Consider the following 13,746-nt stretch of genomic DNA (forward strand, 5'->3'; position numbering starts at 1 on the left):
TTCCCAACAGTCGCAACCTGCTACCCATCTTCGGACAGGCAGGGGCAGCTGGACGTAATGGGTGAGCCAGGAAAGTTGCCGGGAGGCCCCAGCTGACCCCTTAGTGAACCAGAAGGAAGCTGGTGCCCTCCTGACCTTATGTTTAAGGTGGATCCCTGGGCCAGGAGGAAAGTGGGAAGCAGCAGGCGTGAGCAGGGCCAGTCGCTCAGGAGCGCAGCAGGCCTTTCTGAGCCAGGCTGACACTGCCATAACCCCATTCAGGGCAATTCATCACCCACTGCTGACCACAGGACGGGCGCCAGGCTATGGGCTCCGCAGGCGCCAGAGCCAGCAAAAGTGGAGGGACTGGGGCCTGCCCTCAGGGCGCCCTGAGGCTGCAGAAACAGCAGCTGGGCCTGAGAAACTCCACCAGGGTGAGGTGGCAGGAGTAGCAGGTTTTGGAGTTGATTCTGATTTGGGGATAAATATGGGGAAGGGGACTCCCAGGAGCCCTGGCAGTGTAGCTGGTTCCAAGAGACCTGGTGTACCTGCTGTGGATTCTGTACTAACTATAAGCCCCTGTAGGGGGCAGCTCCAGTTTTACTCTAATTTCCCATTGATCCATTATTTTCAGTAATTTCACGGAATACCCGAGCTCCTTTGTTAGTAGCTCCAGACTCCCCGAGGAAGGAGCAGACATGGTTCTTGCCCTCCTGGACGCGATATGCTCACGAAGGAAGTGGACAATAAATAAACCAGCAAACAAAAGAGCAAGACTATGTCCCCTGGTGATAAGTGCACGTGAGAAAATCAAACAGGCCTGTAATGCTGAATACCTGGGGGCTACACTCAGCAAGGTGGCCAGGCAGGCTCCTCTGAGGGGAGGACATTGGACTTTGCAAGGACCAGCCAGCGGTAACCTGGGAAAAGGGCACCCCAAGCAGAGGGAACAGCAGGTGTAGAACCCTGAGACAGGACAGAATGTTCAAGAGATGGGAAGAAGGGGTTGAAGGGAGAAAAGGGGGAGAGGGGCGCTTCGGCTGCCCTAGCTCACCCAGACTCCCCTCCCCCAGCAAAAACTACTCCCCACACCCACCCCAAACCCGAGCCACAGGGAGACTGTTTTATAAACAATTTGGAAACATTTTGTTTTCCAGTGAACCACCCGGCCTCCCCGCCCACCGCCACCCAAGAAAGCTTGGCAAGGTTTCTAGATCAAAGTTCTTATTGGACTGGCAATTTATTGACCGTTTCCCCCCTTCAAGATGTTCTTTAATGGTCCCCACTGTCCCATTTAATCATTTTCTTCTGGACACCCCCGCCAGACGCCCCCACGGGTCTCGATGGGCAAATAGATGAACGCCCCCCCCCCCCCCAACTTCCGTGGCAGTTTCCAGCCCGTAGGCCCGGCTCATCTTGTGACCCGGCGCGCGCTGAACTTGGCGAGGCGGCCCCGCAGGGTTCACTCCGATGTCACGGTACAGCCTGCAGGGGTCACAGGCGGGTCAGGCCCGAGCACTGGGACCGGGCCCCCGGTCACGCCCCCCGCTCACCAGCTTTGCTCAGGGGCCAGAGGCACCGTCCAGAAAGGGGCGGGCCCGAGGTTCTGAGAATTACCTCCAGCGCGTCGGGCTCGCGTTCCTGCCGGAGCCCAGACGTTGGCTGGCACCAGTTCAGTCGCCAGGTCGTTGGGAGAAGTGGCAGTGGGAGACCTTTTCCTAGAGCCTCTGAAACGCCAAGTAGGGTTACGGGGAAACGCTGACTCTTCGAAATACGCCCTGTGGCCACCGGGGCTTGGAGCGCGGGGGGTCTGCGCGGCGCCCAAGACCGCGCACCTCTTCCGATCCCCCGGCTCTGGGGACCGCCGCGGAGGGCCGCGTATTAACAGCTCTCAGGAATCAAGGCTCCCATCTCCATGGGACGGTTTCCGAAGCGTGCGGCGGGCTTGTGGGAGAGCCGGTGTTCAGTGTTAAACAAACCTACGTTATTCTGTTTAGTTTCCGGCCCCGCTGGGTGCGTTCCGCTCCCAAACCCGGGGAGCCTTGTGGCCCCTCCTGGCCCGGGGCGGCGTAGCTTGGCCGGGTGGGAAGCGGGTCGCACGCGCGCTGCCCGCAGTGTCCGAGCTCCAGGCACTGGCAGCACTGGCCGCAGTAGCTGCATTTGGACCAAGGCCAGCAGGCTCGCCTCCGGGTTGGGATTCCGACGCTCCCGTCGGCGGCCGGCGGAGGCCCGGGTTTAGAGCCGAGTGCGCATCCCGCCCGGTGGCTTTACGCTGGGTGGCAGCCGGCAGAAAGAAGGCTCCAGCGACGGGCGTCCAGGCCACTCTGGTAACGTGCGTAGCCTAGGGTGCCAGGGGCTGGAAACAGTATTTGCTACCAAAAGCCCCCTTTGGAAACTCACAACTACCCCGAGGTATAGACAGGTCGGGAACGATCGTTTCCAAATTAAGGAGGAACGGGCGCAAGGATGTGTGGTGACTTGCCCAAAGTGATGCAGCTAGAGACCGAGCCGAGACTCGGAGCCCAGACCCCCGCTTCCCTTCCCCTGTCTGCGCCCCTTTATCCAGCCCGGGCTAAGGCCCCTGTTCCCCTCTGCCTGGCTGGGGCTGCACGCCCCGGGGCCATAGGGATCCGGCCGGCTGCGGCCAGGACGCCGAGCGCTGGTTGGGGAGCCCCTGCGGCCCCCCACTGGGGGTCAGGGTTGGGGCTGACTTCTGCAGGTTTGCACCTGGAGTCCCGAGGGGGCCTGGAGGCTCTCTTGTACCCTTAAACTGGACCTTCCACGGCTTCATGAGGGCTGGCCCCCTTGAGGGGGTTGGGTAACTGGGGTCCTTTCCTGCCTGATTCCCCGCGGCTCTCGCACGGGTCCGGCCTCCGGCTCTTCCGCGGGCTCTCCGGGGGCGTCGGGAAGCCCTCGTTTCGCTCTGCGTCCTGGACTTCAGTTTTCCCACCTGTGGGATGAGGCAGCTGGACGATCCCTGAACGCACTTGGCGATCCCTCTACTTCCCCAGCAGGTGGAAGGGAGCCCACGCGGCTCCTGGAAGTGGAAAATCAGCGAAGGCGGCTCTGTTCTGGGACCGCCCGTCGGACCCGACGGGAGGGATTCCACAGAGACCGCCAGCAAGCCCCGGACTTGGATGCCCGCTCCCCGGAGCCCTCGGAGCTCACACGCCTCGGAGGGGGCCGGCGGGCTCCTAGCGCCGCGCCCGGGAGGCGCGCTCCGGGCGCAGCAGCCGCCGCGCCGCCTCCGCCTCGGCGCGGAACAAACGGTTAAAGATTTTGGGCAGCGCCTCGCGGGGGGAGGAGCCAGGGACCCAATCCGCAATTAAAGATGAACTTTGGGTGAACTAATTTGTCTGACCAAGGTAACGTGGGCAGCAACCTGGGCCGCCTATAAAGCGGCGCGTGGCGGGGCTCAGCGCGCTGGCGGCGGCAGGTGGCGCGGACGGCGGGCTCGCCATGGGGCTCCCGGCGCTGCTGGCCAGCGCGCTCTGCACCTTCGTGCTGCCGCTGCTCCTGTTCCTGGCCGCGGTCAAGCTCTGGGACCTGTACTGCGTGAGCAGCCGCGACCGCAGCTGCGCCCTCCCTCTGCCCCCCGGAACGATGGGCTTTCCCTTCTTTGGGGAAACACTGCAGATGGTGCTACAGGTAAGGCAGCTTGGGTCAGGAGTGACGATTCCCCGGACTCGGCTCCGGGCTTCCCTGAAGCCGGGCCAGCGCCCCCGGGAGGACGTGACTGCGGCTCGGACCTGGGCAGCCCGAGGCGCGGCGCTCCCCGGCGCCCCCTCACGCCCGCCTCTCTCCTCTGCTTTCCTTTCGCAGCGGAGGAAGTTCCTGCAGATGAAGCGCAGGAAATACGGCTTCATCTACAAGACGCATCTGTTTGGGCGGCCCACGGTGCGGGTGATGGGCGCGGATAACGTGCGGCGCATCCTGCTGGGCGAGCACCGGCTGGTGTCGGTCCACTGGCCCGCGTCCGTGCGCACCATCCTGGGCTCCGGCTGCCTTTCCAACCTGCACGACTCCTCGCACAAGCAGCGCAAGAAGGTGAGGGCGGTGGTGCAGGCGCCCGGACCGGAAGGGGGACCCCATTCGCCGGAGGGGTTCACGCAGAGAGATGCTGGGCGAGCGCTGGTTGCAGGAGACGTCGGCTAGGACCCTCTCCAGCCCCGCTGAGCTTTCTCAGCCGGGAAGTGCGTCGGGTCTGGCGGAGCCGGGGTGTCTGGAAGGGGGCCCGGAGACGAGAGTCCCGGGGCCAAGTCTTAACGCTCTCCCCTCCTCGGGGCTCAGGTAATCATGCGGGCCTTCAGCCGCGAGGCGCTGCAGTGCTACGTGCCGGTGATCACCGAGGAAGTGGGCAGCTGCCTGGAGCGGTGGCTGCGCTGCGGCGAGCGCGGCCTGCTGGTCTACCCGCAGGTGAAGCGCCTGATGTTCCGCATCGCCATGCGCATCCTGCTGGGCTGCGAGCCCCGCCTGGCGAGCGGCGGCGACGCCGAGCAGCAGCTGGCGGAGGCCTTCGAGGAGATGACCCGCAACCTCTTCTCGCTGCCCATCGACGTGCCGTTCAGCGGGCTGTACCGGGTAACGGCGGCCCCGGGGCGCGGAGCGGGGGAGGGGGCGCGGCGCCCGGCGCGGGCTCACCGGGGGCGCTCTCCGCGCGCAGGGCATGAAGGCGCGGAACCTCATCCACGCGCGCATCGAGGAGAACATTCGCGCCAAGATCTGCGGGCTGCGGGCGGCCGAGGCGGGCGCCGGCTACAAAGACGCGCTGCAGCTGCTGATCGAGCACTCGTGGGAGCGGGGGGAGAGGCTGGACATGCAGGTGAGGCGGCTGCGGAGGGGCGCTGCCCGCGGGGTTCGGGCTCCCGGTGTTCCCAGTGCCATTCCTGGGGCCCCCAAGCGCTGGCCTGGGGCCCGGCCTCCCGGAGGGGGCCGCCTGGGAGCCCCCCGCGGTGGGATGCGGGGAGTGGGGACGCCGGGGAGGAGAGCGGGGAAGGGGCTGCGGCCGGACAGGGCGCCCCACCTTCCAGGTGTTAAAGTTGGAGTTGGCCAGATGTAAATAAAGAATCTCGGGCGAGTTTAATACAATTAAGACTTTAATTCAAGAGTTCCGGGTGGAGTGGGATTTTACTGGCCCTCCTGCTTCAGCTGAAATGATGGAACGTTGCGTGTTTTGTTTTGTTTTGTTTTTTTAAAAAGGTGCTTTCCTTGCCTTTCTGTCAGCAGAACTCAGTTCTCTTTCCTCCAGAACCCTCAGTTGGGTCCTGAGTAATTAATCCCTCTGTAAAACGACACGCAGACTCATAAAAACGTTCATCTTATTCCCCTTTCAGGCCCTAAAACAATCTTCAACCGAGCTCCTCTTTGGAGGACATGAAACCACGGCCAGCGCCGCCACGTCCCTGATCACTTACCTGGGGCTCTACCCTCATGTTCTCCAGAAAGTGCGCGAGGAGCTGAAGAGTAAGGTAGGGGACTCTGGGGGTTCCCTGTTGCTTTAGGAAACCCCGCTGCTCCCTAGCTAACTTCCCAATAAGTAAGTGTGCAGCCTTGGCCGAGTATTTAAAATGCGGGGCCCAGGGGCGGGTGAGCCCAGTCGGGAAACAACTCCCCTTGTGGACCAAAAGGGAGGCATCTGGAGCTGTGGTCCCACTCAGCAGGGTTTGACCTTGTGCTCCTCCCCTGTCCCCACCTCTTGCAGAACCTTGGAGATTTTCAGATGGGTTCCACTGTCTTGGATTTGTGTGTTCAAGGGCATGGCTTAGGAGACTTCTCTTTGGGTGGCTGCAGGTGGTGGTTGTGGGGGTGGGGAAGAGGCTTGGTGGTGCTAACTGGTGAGCGCCATTCTCTTGGAATTGCAAAGAGATGGTGGGTTTGGGCTGAGGGGTGGAGGCAGATGATCACTAGCTGCTCAGTGTTTCCCACCTCACCCTTTTCCGTCATGGGGCCCTTTGGGTCTAGTCTCCACTTAAGCCCTGTTTACTACGTCTGCTGGGCTGATTTTATTGGAGCACAAAATAACCGTTCACCTCTGTATGACTGTTTTGATAGGGTTTACTTTGCAAGAGCAATCAAGACAACAAGTTGGACATGGAAACTTTGGAACAGCTTAAATACGTTGGGTGTGTTATTAAAGAGACCCTTCGACTGAACCCCCCAGTTCCAGGAGGGTTTCGGGTTGCCCTTAAGACTTTTGAATTAAATGTAAGTTCAAAGTTCTCTCCTCCCCTTTTGTTGTGGTTTTAAATCTGCCTTTGCTTCCCTGTGCATTGTCTTAAACCCCTTAATGCTTTTGATAACAGTGCCCTGCCCCATGTGGACACATTTCAGCAACCTGAATGTCTGTCTGTCTCTCCCTCCCACCCTTTCTTTTAACTCATAACCCCCTCACAGATATCTGCCATAGCTTTTTGTTGTTGAAAGTTAGATTCCAGTTTGTCAGCCTTCGGGACTTCATAATCTTTTGCAGGGATACCAGATTCCCAAGGGCTGGAATGTTATCTACAGTATCTGTGACACTCACGCTGTGGCAGACATCTTCACCAACAAGGAGGAGTTTAACCCTGACCGATTCATGCTCCCGCACCCTGAGGACGCATCCAGGTTCAGCTTCATTCCATTTGGAGGAGGCCTGAGGAGCTGTGTAGGAAAAGAGTTTGCAAAAATTCTTCTCAAAATATTTACAGTGGAGCTGGCCAGGCATTGTGACTGGAGGCTTCTAAATGGACCTCCTACAATGAAAACCAGTCCCACTGTGTACCCTGTGGACGATCTCCCTGCAAGGTTCACCCGTTTCCAGGGGGAAATCTGATGGGCATGGATGCCTAGACCTCGGACTTATTGGAAATGTACATATGAGTTTTTACATAGTGTCATTTTGATTTTATTGTATTTAATTTCTAAATGTATATTATAATATTTATGTGTCTCTACTACAGTACCACAGTCTTTAAATATTAAAATAATGAATTTTGTATAGTTCCCAAATAAAGTAAAATTTGAAGGTGCTTGTCTTCTATTTAAGATTCCTGTGTGGGAAAACTCATTGGTTTAATATTTGTACTTATTATATTTAACCGGGTTTCTAAATGTCTACACTCATGGCTTTATTTGTCATCTGTGTGTATCTACTTTCTGTGAGGAAGAAACTTGAGCTGTTTTTTCTCTTAACAGTTATTAGAAAATACATATGTGGATGTGTGTGTGTGTTAGTCCAAAGGTAACTTTGTAAATTTTTCTATGGTAATTTAGGTCCCCTATTTGAAAGATCTATCAAAGTTAATTTTAGATATTTGGGGGGTTTGTTTTACTTTAGGGAAAGATGACTTTGAAAAGATAACACTTTGAGATTCTAATATAACACCTTCAGCCATAAACTTATTATGTTTAATAAACATATATGTCCATGTTGTCACGCATCACCAAGTGGTTTCCTGAAGTCAAGATTTTAGGTGAGACAAAGACAGTCAGTCACTCCAGTTATGGACAGTTATTGACTAAAGTGAGACCCCCCAAATCCCTGGTGTGTTTCCTTTACTGAGAAGTTTCCATGAAAACAGTACCGGAAAAGGCCAGTCTCTGGTTTAGATAAGTGAGTCCAGGTTTTCTTTATTGAAAATAAGGCAGGAGGAGTAGATTTAGCAAACTGACAGATAAAGTTTTTATCTGTGCTGGGCAATAGGGTGTGAGCCTGACATGACTGATAAAATGGCCCAGTCATGACCCTGTGAACCTTGGCTAACCTCCGTGAAAGCACAGTTTTGTCACATTTCTGACCCTGGCATAGCCATGTTCTGAGCTGAAGGCCAGACTCCATCCAGAAAGGTTAGCCCCTGTGACTTGCTTATGCAAGCACATTTTCAGTTTTGAAATGGCACAATCTGCTTACTGAACCTCTGATGGCTTGTAGGTTTTGGACTTTAAAATTTTCATTACAATTTTAGGATTTGGCAATGCTGCAGAAACTGGGTGGTCTAAATAGGTGTTTGAAAGGGTCTGTCTACGATTAGAGTTACATGTTCTACCTGACTTGAGTTTTTTAGGTAGAACTTAGATTGTACTTATTGTTGGAGTCCTTTGATTTTTAAGGGGTGTTTACATAACAACTTATAGTGCCTATAATAACCTTTTTAAAAAATGAGAAATTACGGGCATATTTTGCTTCAGCCCAAGCTTTTGTGTACCGTGTGGTGCAGAGATGACCCCTCCCCCAATAACGGTCCCCCTGGATCTTTCCAGCCAGGAGCTCACTGGCCCAAGGACGTTATTTCAGATAATTTAACAAGGCCAGTTTTTAAGGGTTTTAATACTTTTCATTTTACCAGAAAGCAGCCTTTCCAAACGTTTTTGGTGACTCCATGACCGCCTGTCTCTATGAGCAGAGAGTAGAAAGAAATTTGAGCCATTTTAGCATATAATTCAATTTTAAAAATCCAACTTTATTTTTTATCTGGAGAGCTTTGAGGAAAATGCTCTGGTTTGCATTTCTCAGGGCTACATTAAGCCCAATTACACTCACTGATTACAGTGCAGTGCAGAATTTATGTCAAAAATAAGATAAAAATATAATCTTTGTTAATGTGCTTAGTGCTGAGTAAAGGCAGTTTAGAGTGTGAGGCAGAATCAATGCTCGTGGGCTGTCCTATTGCATATTAAATGGCCTGGGTCACATCTCTCTGGGGCAAGTATGTTTTATGGCACAGGCACCTCCAGTGGGGAAGCGTTTCAGGAGGAGGTCATGGTACTAGAGTTAGACTTGGCCAAAGTTGCAGAAGGAGGGGAGACTCTGATGAACGACTCCTTGGAACTCCCAGGGGCATGGCACAGTGATGCAAGGGCACATTGCAGGGACGGGTGGATCTGCCAAGCTGGTGAAACTGGTGCCTGCTGCCTCCCCTTCCACATGTGCACTTTGCCCTGGCCACCTCTCATCCCCTGTTCTCCTCAGTCAGGGGTGTGGTGCCACCAGTGACCGACCATTGTCAGGACTGGCATGTGAAAACCTTCAGCTGGGTCTATAATTTGCATTCAGAGGGATTGTAGCCTTCACCTAGCTCATTCCTCAGAGGCCCAGAGAGGGACTGTGATTTGCCTGGGGCCACCCAGGGAGTGGCCGAACTAGGAAAGACCTCTTGCTGCTCCTCCCACCCCTTTCTTTTTTTCAACAGCTAATATCCTGCCTAATTTCGCTCCAGCTTTCTGTAGCTGGACAACTAGACCCAGGAGTCTCCACCTCCTAACTTCCCTTTATGTCCCCTGCCACCATTCTCCTGCCCTGTGACAGTCGAGATCAGTTCTCTCGCAGGCCACCAGAGGCAACTGGTAAAATGGGAGCAGGGACAGGGAGCGGCTACTCCCCCAGATTTCTAGTCTCCAGAGAGGTTTTGGGGCGCTTTTTCACACCTTGCCACCCCCCGGAGGTCCACAAGGGGGCGGGCTTCTCCCTTCTATGCCAAGCTCAGGGCCAGTGGTTTTCCCCACCAGTGTCCATGAAATCCAGCGTCCACAGACTCTGGCACAGGGCCTGCCTTTACCCCAGACAGTGAGAGGCTACAGACCACTTCAGGCTTAGCAAATGCTCAGCCTCAGGCCTGGTCAGGCTCCTGGCCTCTCTGCGAGCGTCACTCCAGGCTGTGTTGATCTGGGTCATCATTCAGTCCCTGAAGTGGCCACCATCCACTGTGCACTCCGAGGTCAGCTGGTTCACGTTTCCAGGGTTGCCCACATTCTGCCCTCACTATCCCTGGAAAATGGCTCTCGGTTTTGGGAAATCGGGGAGCATGTTTTTCAAAGGACATGAGCATACTAGTCAGTGTTCAGGTGACCTTAACCAGGCCTAGGAGCCATCCCTCCAAAGCACTGTGTGAGGAATTAGGGGTGTTTAGAGTTGTTTCTCTGGTTCCGCCTTGAAATAAAGGGCTATTGCAGAAGATACTGGTATGGACCGGTTCTGAAGGACAGCGGGTGCACTTAGGAGAGTCAGTGAGAAAGAGATCTTAGCATTATGTAAGGAAAACCTTTTGAGACAACTGGAGCCCTTTGGTGATGACACGGGCTCCCTGGTGAGAGAGCAAGCTCCCTGTCAATGGAGGCATCCAAACGGAAGCTGGATAACTAAGCCGCCGTGGGGATTCTGACATGGAGGGAGAGGTGGGTGATTGGAGCGATTCTCTGAGGTTTGATTCCGTATGAATTCAGTTCCTCAGACAACTACTTTACTTTGAAATGCTTAATTAACTCCAGTCTGGGGAGACAGGACATCCCCACCCCTCTCCCTGCAGGGTTCAGCAGTCCTTAGCGACCATGCTGCCAAACGTCCTAGAGAGATGTGGTGGTGAGGGCCCAGGAGGCCTCAGAACGGTGCTGAGCCCCCTGTGCTGATTGCTAGGGACCGTCTCTCCTGGCCGGTGCCTTGGGGCTTCCAGCTCGTTCCCATATCTGCTCCAGCACCCCTGTGGGCCTCCCCCAGCTGTGCCCTGCTGACCATCCACTTGACCTGGCTTCTGGGGTGATACCCTGCAACATTGCCAGTGCTCCTCGCCCTCCAAGATGCCACGTGCTGACGCTGAACTTACTCCACTGTTCTTTCTCTGCGCCTCCTGAAAAGGCTCAAAGGCAGGAACCATGTCTCATCATCGGGATCTTGTAACGGCCTAGTCCCACGAGCCTCCCTCCTCCCAGAACAGACTCACACATAGTAGGTGTTCTTTGAGACCGAAAGAGTCCTGGGGCCGAGCCACACCATTCACCTTATGTGTCTCCAGCTTCACGGTGCCATATTTTTCTTTGAAAAGTGAAACTTTCATCCTTGGAAAATCTCAGTGGCCGCAAGCTTACACGGCTGTGGTTTAACAGCATGTCACATTCCTGAAACCAACGCTCCGTGGGTATTTGGCCAAACAAGCTTTCCTTCCTTTGAAGTAGAGTCAACTTGAGTTAGAACCCTGGGACAGGGTGGAAACTTAGCCCTGGATTACGTGGTGGGTTTTCTGGGTGAGAGTTATCGTGTTGCAAGATTCATAACCACCTACCCACAGCACAGAAGCTGACCCACACTGCACGATTTCTCACCACTGCCCGCCCCTCCCTGCTCAGTCGAGAGGTTAGAAAGCTACCCTTATTTCTGACCATAGATGCTTCAAGATTTTTACCTGAAGTCACTAATGGGTTCACTTAACTCAAATGCATTGCAAAAGAGGTTTAGGTGTTTTGTTTATAATAGATATTTGGTAAAACACATTGACTGATTCATTAAATCCAGTGTAACAGTGATTTATTAAATAATAGAGGAGGGGATTTGCTATTCTGAAATGGAAAGTCGATTTAATGTCAATTAATCACAGGCATTTAGAGCTGGAAGGGAGATCATGCACAGATCACTCAAGACCCTCAGCTCACATCTGAGAAATCTGAGGCTCAGAGAAGTTTAAGGTCACAACAGAGAATTAAGACTGGCTGTCTGGTGTCCAATACATTGTAGGATTAGCTCTTACTTTTTAAAAACCCCACTATATTGTTTATTTCTTTATGTGTCAGGAAAATAAGGACAGGTGAGCAGATTGAGACTAAATTGCTTCCAGCTGCCTGCTTCTTACTGCGTCTCTGAGAGTGCCCATGCCTCAGAGGGGCCATGAGAACTTTGAGTTGTGTGGCCACCAAGGATTTGCTACAGAGCCTGGCAGAAGGTACAGATTGCTGGCATTCCTGGTGGGGCAGGGGCTGGGGCTGCACCTTGGTAGAGCTGGACCCTCAGATATTTTGAGTGCCTTCTACTGGACATCAGAAAAATGATTTCTGTTATGGGTTCATTTGTAACCCCCTCTCCCAAATATGAAGAAGTCCTAACCCTCAGTACATCTGAATGTGACCTTATTTTGAAATAAGGTCTTCACAGAGGTAATCAAATTGAAATGACACCTTAGGGTGGGCCCTAATCCAATATGCCTGGAGTCCTTATAAAAAGGGGAAATCTGGATACGATACCGGGACAGATACAGGCAGAGGGAAGATGGTGAGAAGACATGCATGGGAACACCATGTGAAGATGGAGGGCTGAAGGGACGTATTTACAATTCAAGGAGGGCTGAGATTCCCCGCAAACCACTGGAAATTAGGAAGGGTAAGGAAGGATTCCACTGCAGGTTTTAGAGGGAGCTGACGTCTTGATTTTAGACTTCTAGCCCCCAGAACTGTGAGACAGTACATTTCTGTTGTTCTAAGCCACCTAGCTTGAGGTACTTTTTTATGGCAGCCACAAGAAACTAGTACAGTTCCCAGAGGCAAGAAACCTTGTTTGTGAGAAACAATGGCTCTCAAACTTTAACAAGCACCCGAATTCCCTGGAGGGCTTGTAGACACAGATTGCTGGGTTCCACTCCAGAGGTTTTGGATAGACCCAAGAATTTGCATTTCTAACAAGCTGCCAGGTGATACTGACGCCAATGCTACTGGTCCCAAGACCAGACTTCGAGAGCCACTGGCGTGAAGACTTCCTCTCTCTAAGTCAAGGATCCCAGAGTCAGCAGGGCGGCAGCTAACAGGGGCGTGCACAGGGAGAGAGGCATCTGGGGGGGGGGGGGACTGACGCAGGCGAACCCGTCCCCTCAAGGGGCAGGTGCTGCTCAGCCACTGACTACCTTTTACCTATAGGGATGAAAGCCCTACCAGTTTTTCAGAAGATGCTGGAAATTCAGATTTGCATGGAAATACCCTGTGTTCTAGATGTCAGTAACTAATTCCACATTTTTTAAACAATTATGCAGCCAAAATAAAACTTGCTTGTGGCCCTGCTGGCTGCCAGTGTGCAACTTCTTAGGTCTTTGATCACTGGGGAGTTTCCAGAGAACTTGACTGAGGGTGGCTTCGATGAGTGGTTCCTCTCAGAGTCTCTCATTCGGTTGCAGTCACGATGGTGGCTGAGGCTACATCATCTGAAGGCTTGACTGAAGCTGGAGGATCCACTTCCAAGATGAGTCCCTCCCACGGCTGTTAGCCGGGGGCCTCAGGAACTTGCAGGGCGAATCTCTTCATAGGACAGCTTGGGTGTCCTCACAATGTGGCAACTGGCTTCCCCCAGAGCAGGTGTTCTAACAAACCAGTAAGACAGAGGCCTCAATTTCTTTTTTTCCTTTTTTTCAAATATGCTTTTATTGATTTGAGAGAGAGAGGAAGGGAAAGGGGGAGAGAGAGAGAAAAACATCAATCTGCTGCCTCCTGCACTTCCCCTACTGGGGGTCAAACAAGCAACTGGGACATGTGCCCTGACCCAGAATCAAACCTGCAGCCTCTCTGTGCATGGAACGATACTCAGCCACCTGAGCCACACCAGCCAGGGCCTCAGTTTCTTTTATGGCCTCGCCTTCGAAGCCGTACTCCATCAATTCCACAATATTCTATTGTAGTCTCATCCAGTGTCAGAGAGCGCTACTCTCCTGAGAGCACTAGGAGATGAGAATTATTGGGGTCCATCTTGGAGGCTGGATGCCACAGTCGGTTTTTGAGTGCGTGAATAGACTCTTGCCCTGCCCTCTCTTTGAAGCATTTTTATCTCTTTTCTGGGAAGTCTAATATCTAATATTACCTAATAAATATTTTTAATATTCTGTAATAAATCTGATAATATTGTCTAATATTATAATAATTAGATCATATTATCTAATAAATTTAGTATTTTCTGATTTCCAGTATTTTCACTGTGACCTATCACCTATAGGCATTGACAGCTGCCATCAGAAAAATCTATTACAGAATTTCTCAGCTGGATAAAGT

At 53.3% G+C, this 13,746-nt stretch overlaps 1 protein-coding gene across 1 annotated transcript; it reads left to right on the top strand.

Moving 5' to 3' along the window:
- The first annotated feature begins 2,658 nt into the window (after positions 1 to 2,658).
- CYP26A1 (cytochrome P450 family 26 subfamily A member 1) lies at positions 2,659 to 7,388 on the top strand. The gene is made up of 7 exons (XM_081158490.1): positions 2,659 to 3,627; positions 3,802 to 4,026; positions 4,270 to 4,560; positions 4,643 to 4,801; positions 5,313 to 5,447; positions 6,031 to 6,183; positions 6,449 to 7,388. The coding sequence occupies exons 1-7, from the start codon at positions 3,439 to 3,441 to the stop codon at positions 6,788 to 6,790; spliced, it is 1,494 nt and encodes a 497-aa protein (XP_081014616.1). The 5' UTR covers positions 2,659 to 3,438; the 3' UTR covers positions 6,791 to 7,388.
- The last annotated feature ends 6,358 nt before the right edge of the window (positions 7,389 to 13,746 follow it).

This window comes from Miniopterus schreibersii (assembly GCF_964146895.1).
Source record: "Miniopterus schreibersii genome assembly, chromosome: 14".
NCBI classification, from domain to species: Eukaryota; Metazoa; Chordata; class Mammalia; order Chiroptera; family Miniopteridae; genus Miniopterus; species Miniopterus schreibersii.